This window comes from Camelus ferus, chromosome 2, assembly GCF_009834535.1.
Source record: "Camelus ferus isolate YT-003-E chromosome 2, BCGSAC_Cfer_1.0, whole genome shotgun sequence".
Taxonomy (NCBI): domain Eukaryota; kingdom Metazoa; phylum Chordata; class Mammalia; order Artiodactyla; family Camelidae; genus Camelus; species Camelus ferus.
Window position 1 is genome coordinate 86,572,322 of NC_045697.1, and position 14,824 is coordinate 86,587,145.

General features: G+C 37.9%; 1 protein-coding gene across 3 annotated transcripts in view; it reads left to right on the forward strand.

The window, feature by feature from the left end:
- Positions 1–12,050: 12,050 nt before the first annotated feature.
- ADAD1 (adenosine deaminase domain containing 1) overlaps positions 12,051–14,824 on the forward strand; it is a 66,559-nt gene continuing 63,785 nt past the window's right edge. For 2 of the 3 annotated variants that reach the window (XM_032462858.1, XM_014555853.2), the window contains exons 1-3: positions 12,051–12,190; positions 12,579–12,758; positions 13,514–13,702. In XM_032462858.1, coding sequence (XP_032318749.1) covers positions 12,587–12,758; positions 13,514–13,702 — 361 coding nt within the window. In that variant the 5' untranslated portion in view covers positions 12,051–12,190; positions 12,579–12,586. Of the gene's footprint in view, positions 12,191–12,554; positions 12,759–13,513; positions 13,703–14,824 lie in introns of those variants that run through there. The other variant, XM_032462852.1, reaches the window with a different exon arrangement.

Here is a 14,824-nt window from a genome sequence, read left to right on the forward strand (position 1 = left end):
TAGCCCAATATTCCTCATGAACACAAAAATCCTCAACAAAATAGTAGCTAATTGAATCCAGCAATATATAAAAAGCATAATATGTAACACCAAAATGAAGTTCACCCCAGGAATTCAAGGATGGCTCAGCATTTGAAAATCAATATAACTCACTGTGTTAACAAACTAACTTTTAAAAGAAGATCTCAATAGATACAGAAAAAGCATTCAACAAAATTCAACATCCATTAATGATTTTTTTAAAAGCTTCACCAAATTAGGAACAGAAAAGACTTTTCTAAGCTGAAAAACCTATAGCTAATAATCATACTTAACACACTGATTGCCATGTCACCCAAATCTAGGTGACAGTTGTGTTTCCTCAGAGGCCCCATCACCCAGATATGGGTGACACTTTCCTTCATACAATTATGGAGGTTTTTACAAGTAATTTGCAACAGTTTTCATTTGTAATACAAGTATTTAATAGTAACAACATAAAAATATATATACAGATAAAAAATTTCTTTTGAACAAAATTATACATTACATTATTTTCTTATGATATTCACTAAAACAATTTATACAAAATTGCAGTGTTTTTGGACAACTAGGACAATATATTCCTGTCTTTTTTACATCTCTTCTAGTTTTTTGTCATTCCAAAGTTTGCCTGCTTTTCTGATAACAGAGAACACACATTCTTCTTATTTTGCTTTGCAGATTTTTGTGAATTTGTGAATTGCTTCTGCTTTGTCGCTTTGCATATTATTGAATGTAATATTTGGAGACTATAACCATTCCTTAACTAAAAGTTCCCTATCTGATATTTTAATCTTTTTATTTGCCTTTGCTGGATATACAGTATGTGCACTTATGACAGAAATACCAATAAGTAGATGTAGTGCTAATTTCTGGTACCATTTACTACTTTTTCATAACATCACTGCATATGAAACCATCTGGTCACTTCTATTGATTTCACACGTTCCTTTATTATAATCAAGTATGGCTAGTGGCTTCATTTTTGTAAGATTGCGGCGACGAGCAGATGAATTTGAACCAGTACCATAATGGTTGTGTGTTTTGTCGAAAGTATTCTTATATCCTGAATATCTTTCCATTTCAGGATGACAATTCCATTGTCATCTTCTTGCAAAACCATTTCACCTCTTTTTAGTGGATGGACATAACATCTTTCAAAATAAACTTATTGTGCCATACAGTCCCAACAACATGAGTTTTCAAACGAAAAATTTCAGGGCCAATTAGTACCTGGTGTAGAAGTTATCTACATACAAGGTATGTCCTTCATTCAGTAATTTTTCTGCAAGCTCACTGAAAACATTTTGAGCTAATCCAATTTGCCTGACTCCACTATTCTCTCGTCCAGAATATATTTTTATTGACCATGTATAACCTTCAGTCGAACATAACTTAAATAATTTTATTCCATATTTGTGTGTCTTATTTGGTATATACTACCTAAACATAAGCTTTCCCCTGCAAGGAACCATCATCTTATCAATTATGACATCTGGGCCCAGTGAAAAAGTTCTTTGATAATTTTCAGTCTAAGAATTAATCCATCAATTATCAACAGTGATATTTTTCCAAATCTATCACTTCTTTCAATAGCTTCATTATTTGCAAAGTGCAAATCTGATAATAAATCAAAATGATCACGAGATATCATGGTATGTGGCAATGCGAAATTGTAAAGGGAGTTTTTTGACCAATATTTAGTTATAAATATTGGTTTCTCACTAGACCCATCCAAATCAGAAGAGCAAGGAATTTTTTAATTTCTTCAGAAGTAGGTTTCCACCTCTTAATTTGACTATATTCCATATTTAGATATTGAAGTAATTTTTGTTCTGCATATGTTTGTCTCCTTTACCAAAAGGTTTAGTATTTCACTATCTAAAGATAGTGAAAGAACTTCACCTGAGCTGGTATCACAAGGTAATTCTGTCAGAAGTCCACTTTTTCCTGTAAATATAAACGACTTGTGTCTGCCACTAAACTCTTTCCACTGAGTATTGTCCAGTAACATCATCATCTATTTCTTCCTCTTCTACAACTAATTGTTCTAAAACCTCCTCAATGTTTTCAACTTCAACATCACCTTTCTCCTCAATCTCTGAGATTGAACTTGACAAAATTTTATTTATGTATCTTCTTCTGACATGGATCACTTCATCAACACTGCTAGGACTGCTGTCAACTGTATTTTTACATTGTCTGACAGATACTGTAAGGATAAGAAAAATCACAGAATGATACTGAAAGATGCACAGACTCTGAGATGCAGAATAAAACTGCTGAGCCAAGTCAAACAGAGCAGGCCAACGAACAGAGTACCATTCTAAACAACCACTTATCTACTGGTTCTACTAGTCAGATCACACATCATTCTCAAGCTAATGAGTATCAAAATAATGCCACAGCATCCCAGACTATTCTATTACCTGAATTTATTCCGTGCAGAATAATGACATTCCAAAAAGAAATAAAATGGTGAAGAGGTCAAAAATTGAAAACAAGAAAAAAAATTTTTAAACAATTCCAATTATACTGGAAAAATAAACAGATTAAGTATAAGCACATATATTCACACTGTGGTGAAGTGTGAATTTGGGCCCTGCAGGAAACACACTCAATCCACAGTGGGAGATCAACGTGTTAATGATGAAAGAATAAATTTTTTTCCTTTAAAATTCAGAATAAGGCAAGGATGTCCTGATTCACTGCTCCTCTACAACATCATACTGGAAGTTGTAACCAGTGTTTTTAGGTAAAATAACCTTCACGTAAACATGTCAAAGTGATTTTTGATAAAGGTGCAAAAGAAATTCAATAGAGGAAAAACAGTTTTCTTGAATGGTGCTGAAACAATTAAATGTCCATAGGCGCACACACACAAAAAGAAGCCGGACATAAGCTTAACAACTTATACAAAAAAAATTAACTCAACTTCGAAAAATATAAACCTAATATAAAACTTAAAATTATAAAATTGTCTAGAAGAAAACATAGGGGAAATGTGTGACCTTGGATTTGGTGATAAGTTTTTACATACAATACCAACAGAATGAACCATAAAAGAAAAAATTGACACAGAAATACCTCATTTTATAGAGCTCTCCTTTACTGTACTTCATAGATCCTACTTAGTTTTTTTAACAAATTGAAGGTTTGTGGCAACCCTGCACTGTCAGGAGATGGTTAGAATTTTTTGACAATAAAGTATTATGCACATTTTTAAAGGCATAGTGCTATTGCACACTTAACAGCCTACATTATAGTGCAAATACAACTTTCTCATGTACTGGGAAACAAAAAATTTGTGTGACTCACTTTATTGTGATACTTGCTTTATTTCAGTGATCTGGAACTAAGCTCACAGTATCTCCAAGGTATGCCTGTAAATCAGACTATCAAAATTAAAAACTTCTCATCTACAAGGACACTATTAAGAGAATACCCAAGCCAGAGACTGGGAGAAAATATATGCAAATCACATATCCAATGAAGGGTTTGTATAAAGAATCCATAAATACTCTTCAAACTTAATAAAAACTTAGAAAAGAAAATTTCCATTTAGAAAATGGGTAAAAGACTTGAACAGATACTTAACTAAGGAAAGTATATGGATGGCAAAGATATACGAAAATATACTCAACATCATTAGACATTAGGGAAATGCCCATTAAAACTACAATTAGATACCACCTCATATCTACTATAATGGCTAAAATAAAAGTTAAAAAACTAACAAAATACCAAATGCTGGTAAAAATGCAGTGCAATAGGAATTCTCATTTATTGTTGATGGAAATGAAAAAATGTTATAGTCACTCTAGAAAGTTTTGGCAGTTTCTTCTAAATTTAAATATATACTATGGACTGAATGTTTGTGTCTCCCTAAAATTCATATGTCGATACCTAATTCCCAATGTGATTGTAATTGGAGGTGGGGCCTCTGGGAAGTGATTAAGTAATAAGCCATCATGAATGGGATTAGTACCCTTATAAAAGAGACTCCAGGGGAGGGTCAAGAGAGCAGAGTAGTAGGACCACGTGCTCACCTCTCCCTGTGACTACAACAAAACCACAACTGACTGCTAAACAACCATTGGGAAAAAAAAAAAAAGACTGGAACCTAGCAAAAGAGATCTTCTTCAACTGGAAACATAAAAAGGGAACCACAGTGGGATAGTAGGAGGGGCATGCTCATGATATAATTGGGCCCCATGGCTCCCGAGTGTGTGACCCACAAGCTGAAGAACAATTAAGTCACAGAGGCCCTCCCATAGGAGTGAGAGTTCTGAGCCGCACATCAGGCTCCCCAGCTTGGGGTTCCAGTATTGGGAGGAGGAGACCCTAGGACATCTGGCTTTGAAGGTCAGTGGGGCTTAACTCTAGGAGCCCCATGGGACTGGGGGAAATAGAGACTTTCATTCTCTTGGGAAGAGTACACAGAATCTCATACATACCAGGTCCAAGGGCAGAATCAGTGATTTCATAGGAACCTGGGCCATATCTGCCTGCTAGATTTGGAGGGTTTCCTGGGGAGGTAGGAGAGGGCTGTGGCTCACCCTGGGGACATAAAAGCTGGTGGCAGACATTCAGGGAGTGTTCATCTACAAGAGCTTTCCTGGAGGCTGACATCCTGATTGGATCATTAGCACCAAGACCTAGCTCCACCCAATAGCCTGCAGGCTTAAGTGAAGGACAAATAACATACTGGGAGGGATTTCAGCCCCACAAACACCTCTAGACATGCCCCTAGACATGGTCCTACCTATTAGAAGACCAGGACCAAGCTTCACCCAGCAGTGTGGAGGCACTAACTCCTCCTGCCAGGAAACCTGCACAAGCCTCTAATCCAGCCTCATCTACCAGCAAGCAGATACTAGAAATAAGAAAACAACAACCCCAAAGTCTGCAGAAGGAATCCATAAACACAGGCCAGACACTACCCAGGGACTGGATGGATCCTGGCCCTAGGGTGACAAGAGAGGAGAATAAGGCTGGGACGCATAGGATGTCTCCCACAGAGGGCCACTTCTCCAAGGTCAAGAAATATAACTAACCTACCTAAAAATACAAATAGAAAGACAGACAATATGAAGTGGCAGAGAAATGTCTTCCAGGCTAAGGCAAGGATAAAATCCCAGAAGAAGAAATAAGTGATAAGGAGACAGGCAACCTATCCAAGAAAGAGTTTAGAATAATGATGGAGAAAATGTTCAGAGAACTCAAGAGGAATACAGATCCAGAGCAAAGTTTTTAGCGAAGAGCTGGAAAATATAAAGAATACACAGAGTTGAAGAATAAAATTACTGAAATGACTAACATACTAGAAGGAACCAAGAATAGACTAAATGAGGCAGAAGAATGGATAAGTGAGCTAAAAGACAGTGGAAATCACTACTATAGAACAGAAAAAAAAAAAAAAGATGAAAAGAAATTAGGATAGTTTGAAAGAACTCTGGGATAACATGAAGCCTGCAAACTAATATTTGAAATATAGGGGATCTAGAAAGAGAAGAGAGAGAGAAAGGACCTGAGAAAATTTTTGAAGAGATAATAACTGAACACTTCCCTGACTTGGGAAAGGAAAGTCAAGGAAGCTCAGAGTTCCACACAGGATCAACCCAAAAAGGAACATACCAATGCACATAGTAATCAAATGAACAAAAATTAAGGATAAGGAGAAAATATTAAAATCAGCAAGAGAAAAGCAACAAATGAGATACAAAGGAGCTTCCAAAAGGTTATCAGTTGATTTTTCAGCAGAAACTTTATATGCCAGAAGGGAGTGACACAATATATTTAAAGCGATGAAGGGGAAAAGCTTAACAATCTAGAATACTCTACCCAGCAAGGCTCTCACTCAGATTGATGAAGAAACCAAAAGCATCACAGATAAAAGCTTGCAAATAATGTGTTTTGATCTGAGTTCTTAAAACAGAACTTGATACAGTTTTAGATGCGAAGGGGATGGTAACTATCATAGGCCATCTTAATTACCCAAAATAACTGATTTCTCCTAATTCTCAAAGATCTTTATTTAAAAAATCATCCACTTGGGTGCAGGTTTGCCATGATAAGGCCTTATGAATTAGTGCTTAATACACATTTGTTGAATAAAAGTAATATTCAAAATGGGATTAGCCAGTCACTAGAAAGTCATTTTTATTGTAGTCCACCTGGTATGAGAGAAAGAAGTCACACATAAGCAAGGGGAACTCTAGAATGAATGTTGTGGTGTTGGATTACAGACAAAGATAAAGGTACAAACACATCTTTATGTATAGATACCAAAATACAAATGTGTCTGTATATATGAGTTAGTATTTATTAGCTCTGTTCTCTGTGCAGGCACGGAAGCAATGACACTTCAATAGCAACAAGTACCACTAGCTCCAAGATCTTAGCTTCTCTTTACGATTATCCAATGAAAAATAACCAGGGTTTCCTGAAGAAATGGCCAATTTTAGGTCTGGGGCATGAAAAATACAAGCAACTTATAGTGCCAGAAAGTAAGGAAATACTTTTTTTTTAATGGGGAGATGTCAAAAGGGCACAGGAGTCAACATGAAAGAGCTGCCGAAGCTGGGACATCAGAGCAACAAAATAGTAACAGTACTGGATTATACCCATATAATATTTAAAAATGACTCCAAACTGGTGTAAATGACTGAATATACATAAGGGAAGGGGACAATTTTTTCTTATAAATATTACAAATAATAAATGTAGAAGGAATGAGGGAAATAGAAAATCACCATTAGAACATCATAGTAGAAGTTCTGGTTCAGATGATGAAATAGGAAGATCCCAAACTCTCCTCCTCCCACAGACACACCAAATGTACAGCTACATATAGAACAATTTCCTCTGAAAAAACCCACAAAACTAGCTGAGCGACGCCTACGCAATGGGCAACCAAAAAATCCCCACATCTACACAGGCAGAAGAGGCTGAGACACAATCTTGCCATAAACCCCACCCCTAGTGTGGTGGCACACAATCAGTAAGGAACTCACAACTCCAAGCTTCTGCTCAAGAAGAAAGGGTTTGAATCCTACATCTGACAACTTTGAAGACCTGCACCTAAGAGATGAGCCCCTAAAACATCTAGCTATGAAAGCCAATAAGGCTTGCATCCACAAGACACACAAAGCCATAGTGAACAGAGAAACAGTCCTGAAAGGGTTTGCATGGACTCACTGTGACTACATCCTAGGCCCAGCACTGAGGTAACTGACTGAAACATCCAGTCCTTCTGTAAAAGAGGACTATTTGCTTATCGTAAAGCTTTGGGCTAAGGAGAAGGCATCTAATTTAACACACATCTAGGGGTCTACCTAAATACTCTCCAAAGATCATAGAGGCCAGCAGGCACCATCTTTGTGTCCTCCCTCTGCCTCACCCCAGGTCACAAGTACCTCCCAGAAAGGAGTTCGTGCAAATGTCTGGTGCCCTAGTTTTTGTGCATAACACCCAGAGGTCACCTCGTGATTGCCTGACTCTGGTGAACTCAGAAGGGCTTATGTTCACAGGTCCCACAAGACTGTAACAACAAAATTATTAACTGGCTATCCACCCAGGGCACAGTGGAGAAGCAGCAGACTGTGAAAGAGCCCTATTAGTTTATCTTCATACTGTGGCCTGAGGGGCAGGTTTCTACTTAAACACACATATAAGGGCCCACTGCAATCCTCTCCAGAGACCAGGGAGGCTAGGCTGGTGGCACTATCTTCATGTCCTCCCCCGCCTCACCCCAGATCACCAGTGTCTCTCTGAGAAGCCTGTGCACATGTCTGGCACCCCAGAAGACACATCTCTTAATAGCCTGGCTCTGGTGGCTAGTGCATGGGTTGGGTTCATGGGTTTAATGGGATGGCGGTAAACAAAGAAAAAGTTCTTAATTGGCTATCATCCCAGACTCAGTGCAGAGGGGGCAAACAGAAAAGCCCAACACCCAGTCTCCCCCTGAAAGAGGTATATTTGCATACTTTCAAAGTTTCTACCTCAGGATTCAGCTTTCGATCAGACTAAATCTAGGTAATGACTAAAATCTTCCCTCCATTGGGTCACTGATAGATCTTGACACACCCTCAACTATACGGAGGCACTAAGAACAAACTAAACTACTTAGACAACCACAAAGTTTTTGAGAAGCAACCATGAATGAGCTAGGGAAGGGCTGAACAATAACGTTCATCTCCTACATGAGGCCAATCCTTTAAGATTGGAAGAGGTGGCTGTTTTTTCTAATGCATAGAAGTGAACTGGAGACTCAAGAAAAACAAAGAAACAAAGGAATGTGTTTCAAATGAAAGAACAAAATAAAACCTTAGAAAAAGTCCTTAATAAAAAGGAAGATAAGTGATTTATTTGAGAAACAGTACAAAATAAGATAAATGTTTACCAAGCTCAGAAGAATAGATTAAAAAAGTGAGAACTTCAACAAAGAGATAGAAAATACAAGAAAGTACTAAATAAAACCGACAAAGCTGAATAATACAATAACTGAACTAAAAAATACAATAGAGGGGTTCATCAGACTAGATGAAACAGCAGAAAAAATCAGTGTACTCGAAGACAGAGCAGTGGCACTTGCCTAATCAGGCACATGAAAGTGGACGACTATCTAACACCATATACAAAAATCAACTCAAAATGGATTAAAGACATGAACCTAATAAGACCTGAAACCATAAAACTCCTAGTAGAAAACATAGGTGGTAAGCTCCTTGACTTTGGTGTTGGTAATGTTTTTTTGAATTTGACATCCAAAGCAAAGGCAACAAAAGCAAAGATAAACAAGCAGGACTGTATAGGACTATAAAGTTTCTTCACAGGAGAGAAAACCATTAACAAAATGAAAAGGCAACTTACAGAATGGAAAAAAAAATATTTTCAAATCATATATCTGATAAGGGTTTAATACCCAAAATGCACAAAGAACTCATGAAACTCAATACCAAAAAAATCAAACAATCTGATTTTTAAAATCGTGTATACCAAAGAAGGTACAGAGATGGCCAATAGGTACATGAAAAGGTGTTCAACATCACTATCAGAGAAATGCAAATCAAAACCACAATGAGATAACCACTTCACATCTAATGGAACAGCTACTATCAAAAAGACAAGAAATAACAAATGTTGGCGAGGATGTGGATAAAAGGGAACCCTCATACACTGTTGGAGGGAATGTAAATTTGTTCAGTGGCTATGGAAAACAATACAGAGGTTCTGCAAAAATTAAAAACAGAATTACCATATGATCCAGCATTTCCACTACTGGGTGTTTATCCTAAGGAAATGAAAACCCTAACTGGAAAAGGCATCTGCACCCCCATTTTTAGTGCAGCATTATTTATAATAGCCAAGACATGGAACAACATAAATGTCCATCAATGGAGGAATAGACAGAAAAGATGTGGTATATATACACAACTGAATATCATTCATCCATAAAAAAGGGAAATCTTGCCATTTGCGACAACATGGGTTGACTTTGAGGGCATTAGGATAAGTGAAATAAGACAGGGAAATACAAACACTATATAATTTCACTTAAATGACATCATAGATACAAAGAACAGATTAGGGGTTACCAGAACCAAGAGGTAAGAATATCAAAAGGCACAAGCTTCCAGTTATAAAATAAATAAGTCCTGGAGATGTTATACACAGTATGGTGATTATAATTAATAATACTGTATTGTATATTTGCTAAGTTAGTAGATCTTAAAAGTTCTTATCACAAGAAAAAAAAATTGCAACTGTGTGTGGTGATGAATGTTAACTAGATTTGTTGTGGTGATCAATATGCAATACACACATATACCAAATCATGTTTTCCATCTGAAACTAATATAAAGTTATATGTCCATTATAGTTCAATAAAAAAGAAGAAATTTAACTGAGAAAACATATCTAAGAAAAAAAGAACGCCACAGTAATAACTGCTTCAGGCAAAACGAAAATTAGACTCCAGGGTGAAACAGGATACGCGCATAGCCTCAAATTATCTCTCTCAAAATATTTATAAATATGGTGGTTTTAACATATGTGCACAAATTCTGTGATACTCCTCTCTCCAGGAGGTGGACCTCTATTTCCCTCCCCTTGTGTGTATGTCGGACTTCCTCCTAACAAGAGTATAGAAAATGGAAAACAGTAACTTCATAGTGGAAAAACCTGACAGACACAACCTTTACCAAGTCCTCAAGGTTAGCATTGCCACTAACAGTTGATATCACATACTCTCTGATATGCCACAAGATGTGCACCTGACTTCTGTAGCAGTCTTCCCAAATTATCCTTAACTCTTGTATAACCATAAGAAAACATCAGGTATATGTAAATTGAGGGTCATTTCACAAAACATCCAAAAAGGACTCTTCAAAAGTATCAAGGTCAAGAAAAATAAGGAAAGACTGAAAATTTATCATAGACCACAGAAAATTAAGGAGGCAAGACCAGTAAGTGCAATGCAGTATCCTGGACTGACTCTTCAACAGGAAGTGGACATTAGTAGAAAAACTGGTGAAATATGAATAAAGTATATAGTGTAGTTAGTAGTATTGCACCCAAGGTTAATTTCTTAGTTTTGATAAATGTATTGGTGTGCAAGACGTTAACATTAGGGGGAACTAGATGGAAGAATATAGAGAAACTTTATGACTTTTCTATAACTCTAAAATTATTTCAAAATAAAATATTATACATATATGCTTTCTAAGAATAATTTTTAACCATTCCTTTTACTTTTTGAGCTTCTGTTTCTACTCAAATTTGACCCTAATGTAATTATATATTTTTGTACTTTTAAGTTTTACTCACCATCCTCAGCATACTTCTTGGCACTAACATTTTAATTTTTAAATTTCCTATAAGAAAAAGATTATAAGTGTTAAAGGGGGAAAAAGCTAGGTTTTTATCGTTACAATTATTAACGAGCACTGGATCAAAGCAACATAACACATTCTGATAGTCACTAAAGAAAAATATGCCGCTTTTATTGAAAATACATTGCGTAATGAAATAAGGCTGTTTTTTCCTCCCATTTAGCCCATGTATCCGTAGATGGATGCCATTCCCATCAATTCTATTGCTGTTTTCTATTTCTTATTTAAAAGTGATTTAATCCTTGAGAAACCTTTACCACACACAAAAAAAATTAGAGGGGTATTTAAATTTTGTTATAACAATGTCGGTCAATTCCTTGACGTCCTTGTGGACTACATGCCAAAACTGGTTTAGTAATTTACCATTTAAAATATTTTCAGCGATCTATCGACTAACACCTCCACTAGGGCCTCCTTCAACTTTCACAAGAGTAAAGAATTGAGAACACCTACATTGGGTTTGTCACTTCTGTATTAGAGCCATTAGCTCTGAACGCCCTCACCTGTTTTCATGATTGATTATTCTTTGCTTGGCTCCACCACTGAGGCTCCTGCAGGAGTCCAGGGTGTTTTTTTCTGAAAACAGGAGAGACACCGTGAGGCCAAACCTTGTCCACAGGTGCAATCTTTGAGAATAATTGGGACAAAGAGAATAGAAACCACCCACACATATAGGTTTCCCTAGGACAGCCCCCAAGCCCACTAGATAAGGAGGCCGCGTTACAGCGCTCTGTCAGGACGGAGAGGGAAAGGCAGGGTGAGAAGGAGGTGTGTGCGCAGGGCATCAGCCAGGAGAGTGACTAAACCCAACTGCGCGACTTACCCACCTTCTCCAGCACCGAAGGTGGCCAACAGGCCTGAGCACCCACGCTACGAGACCCGCACGGGCATTACGTGGCCCTGAACGTGCGAGACGCTCGCGTCGCACAACTTGGCGACGACGCAGGCCGTGGAGCGCGGCAGGCACGCGCTGGCGCATGCGCAGGGGTGGGAGCGCGGGCCGCGGAGGCGGTTGGTGATTGGATGCGGCAGGCGCAGGCGCGTCTGACCCGCCCCTGCAGCGAGGCCGCGAGACCGCTTTTGAAAGACGCAGCGCTGGTCGCGTGGCTTTCACGCCAAGCGGTCTGAAGAGAGAGGTTGAGGCCATCCGGGAGAAGCAACGGCGTCGTCGTCAGCGGCAGGCCGGCGAGCCCCAGGCCTGCGGCCCTGTCTGCGGCTCAGTCAGAACTACCAGCCTGCGGGGTCCGGCCAGCAGGGCAAGAAGGACAATTTTGGTGGGTGGGAGTTGGGGAGGGACTTGGGAGGCTGCCAACAGGCCGCTGCGGGTCTCATGTTTTTGTTTTCTTTTCTTTCTTTTTCCCTGACCCCCGAGTAGGTGTAAGGGCTCTTCACCACAGGTCGCGTCATTCTTTTTTTCTCTTTGTGGTAGCACTGTGGGGAGGGATTTAGGAGACAGTTCTGTAAAAAAAAAAAATAATAACAAAAAAACTGAAAGACTCCAGTCACAAAGAAGTCATGACGTCAGTTAAGAAGCTTTGACTTGTGAGTGTGTATGTAAAGGCTGTTTATGGGAATGTGGTTATTTCAGGGTATTTTTATTCTACCTAGTACCTTGGGCTTTTTTGTTTGTTTGTTTTCTGCCAATTTTCTTATAATTTGTAGGTGAGAAAATGTCTGGCAACAACGACTGGTTTCAGGGTTCTCGGGTCCCTAGCTTTGCTCAGATGCTGAAAAAGAACTTGCCAGTTCAGCCATCAGCCCAGACGGTATCTATACCTGCAGGATACTCCTCGGAGAGTTACAGCCTGTCGAATATGGCATCCAAGGTTACGCAAGTGACGGGTACAAACCCTTTTACATTTGTCGTAATGCCTGTGTTCTTTAAGATTCTGGGATGGCCAGTAAGTTTTATTGAGCCTCTGCTTTAAATGTTTCCTGGATATATATCCGTTTACCTGTGGCCATGTACCGACTGAAACTTGAATTTGACTCCTAACACTGTGGAAATTCTTCCCCTGGCTGCTCACTTAATTGTTCTTTACCACATGAGATTAAACAATTTCCAGCGTGTCTTGCCTTTTTGAGGTGAGGCTGTGTTTTCCCCTTCAAGGAACAGAGCTGGACTTGTACTGGTTTATATTCCACATATCACTTAACATAGTGTTGTGTTAAGCAGAGACAAACATACTTTAAAAATCCGATTGAATTCAACGTGAAAGTTTATATAAAATAGTGAATAGGAAGCAGAAACTGGGTTCTAGCCCCAAATCTGTCTTACGTTCTAGGCCTTAGTGAAGTCACGTGTAGAAATGGCTTAGAGAGCCTCTGAAGGCCTTGGCCTCACTAAAATTCTATGATACTTTGATATCCCTTATGATACGGCAGTGAGAGCACTTTGTAAAACAGTCTTAATACTCCAAAAGATATATCCGGTAAGAGGTTACACTTCTTTAGCAGTGGAAACTTATTTTTAATGAAAAACACATATGATTGTGTCTTGGAAAAATCATCTGTTTTAGGGAAGGGTTTAGTGCTTTTGCTTGTCTTCTTCTTTTTTTAATTTAACCAAATTGACAAGCATAAATATTTATTCTTAGGTAATTTTCCAGAACCATTGCTTTCCAAAGGCCTTTCATCTATTTCAAATCCTGTCCTTCCTCCGAAAAAAATACCTAAGGAATTTATAATGAAATACAAACGTGGAGAGATAAATCCTGTGTCAGCCTTGCACCAGTTTGCACAGATGCAGCGGGTTCAGCTTGACCTTAAGGAAACAGTAAAAACAGGCAAGTGCAAATTTGTATCTGGTTGTTACAGTACTGGGAAAAACTTTCCTATTAAAAGCAAAGTATATAAGTAGTACTAAATTTGGTTATTTTCTTTATTTACCTAATATTGGAGTTAGATAACTACTAGTATGTTTTTGCAAGTATACTTAAGAAATTTTTATGTTCATACTTCTTTAGCCTTCTAAGCCTCTACATTTAACTTATACAAAATTTTTACAATCACTGAATTTTTTTTATTATACATGGCTAGTTTAATGGAAATTTTATCAGCGTTGTAGATTTTCAGGTGTAAATAAGTACTCCTCGTAGCACAAACATGCTTTTGTGTGAATGTTACATATTTGGACTATGATTGTTTTATGAGTATTCTGTGATAATGATGCCTGACAAAAATTATAGTCAAATTTGGCTTCTGAAATTTAAAAATTAGAAGTGAAAATAGCACATTATTGATTCTTTGCAAACTTTTCTGTTTTCTCCATTCTCTACTAAACTGCTCTCCCACCAGAAGAATCTGTTACCATACTGGGTCTGTGGAAGGCTGCAGGAGTACAGATTAGTAAAAGATGGGAAGAAGCTTCTGATTTTGTCACTTTATGACTAGTGATGTGGAAAAACTTTTGGAAAGTGGAGGGACAAGAGAATAAAGTGCTCTTAAGAGGCATTGGCAGACTTAAAGCAAGAGAATCAAAGCACAGTCTTTTAAAAAAGAATCTGTGTATGTGTATATAAGTGTGGGTACTTGTGTGTATATTTTACACACACAATCAGGTAGTTTTGTTTAATTTTCTCTTCCTGATACTAACTTTTGCTGGTAGGGTGTCTCAGAGTTAGTATCTTTGCAAAGAATTTAAAGCTTTCGAGATTTTTAGTAAATATTGTCATACTGAAGCAAAGTTTCTAGTCGTTGTTTTGGATGAAATAACAGTAAATTAACAGGTGGCAAAAATAGGGTCTTAATATAGAAGATGGAGTTTTCCTAGATCCTGTCACTATAGTTTGGATTACTTCATGTGATTAATACTATGGATTGAATTTCTGTATAACTAGTTTGCTTTCCTCCATTTTTCTCCACTGCCCTTGGAAAATGTAAACTATTGGTCACAGTTAAAAAAAAAA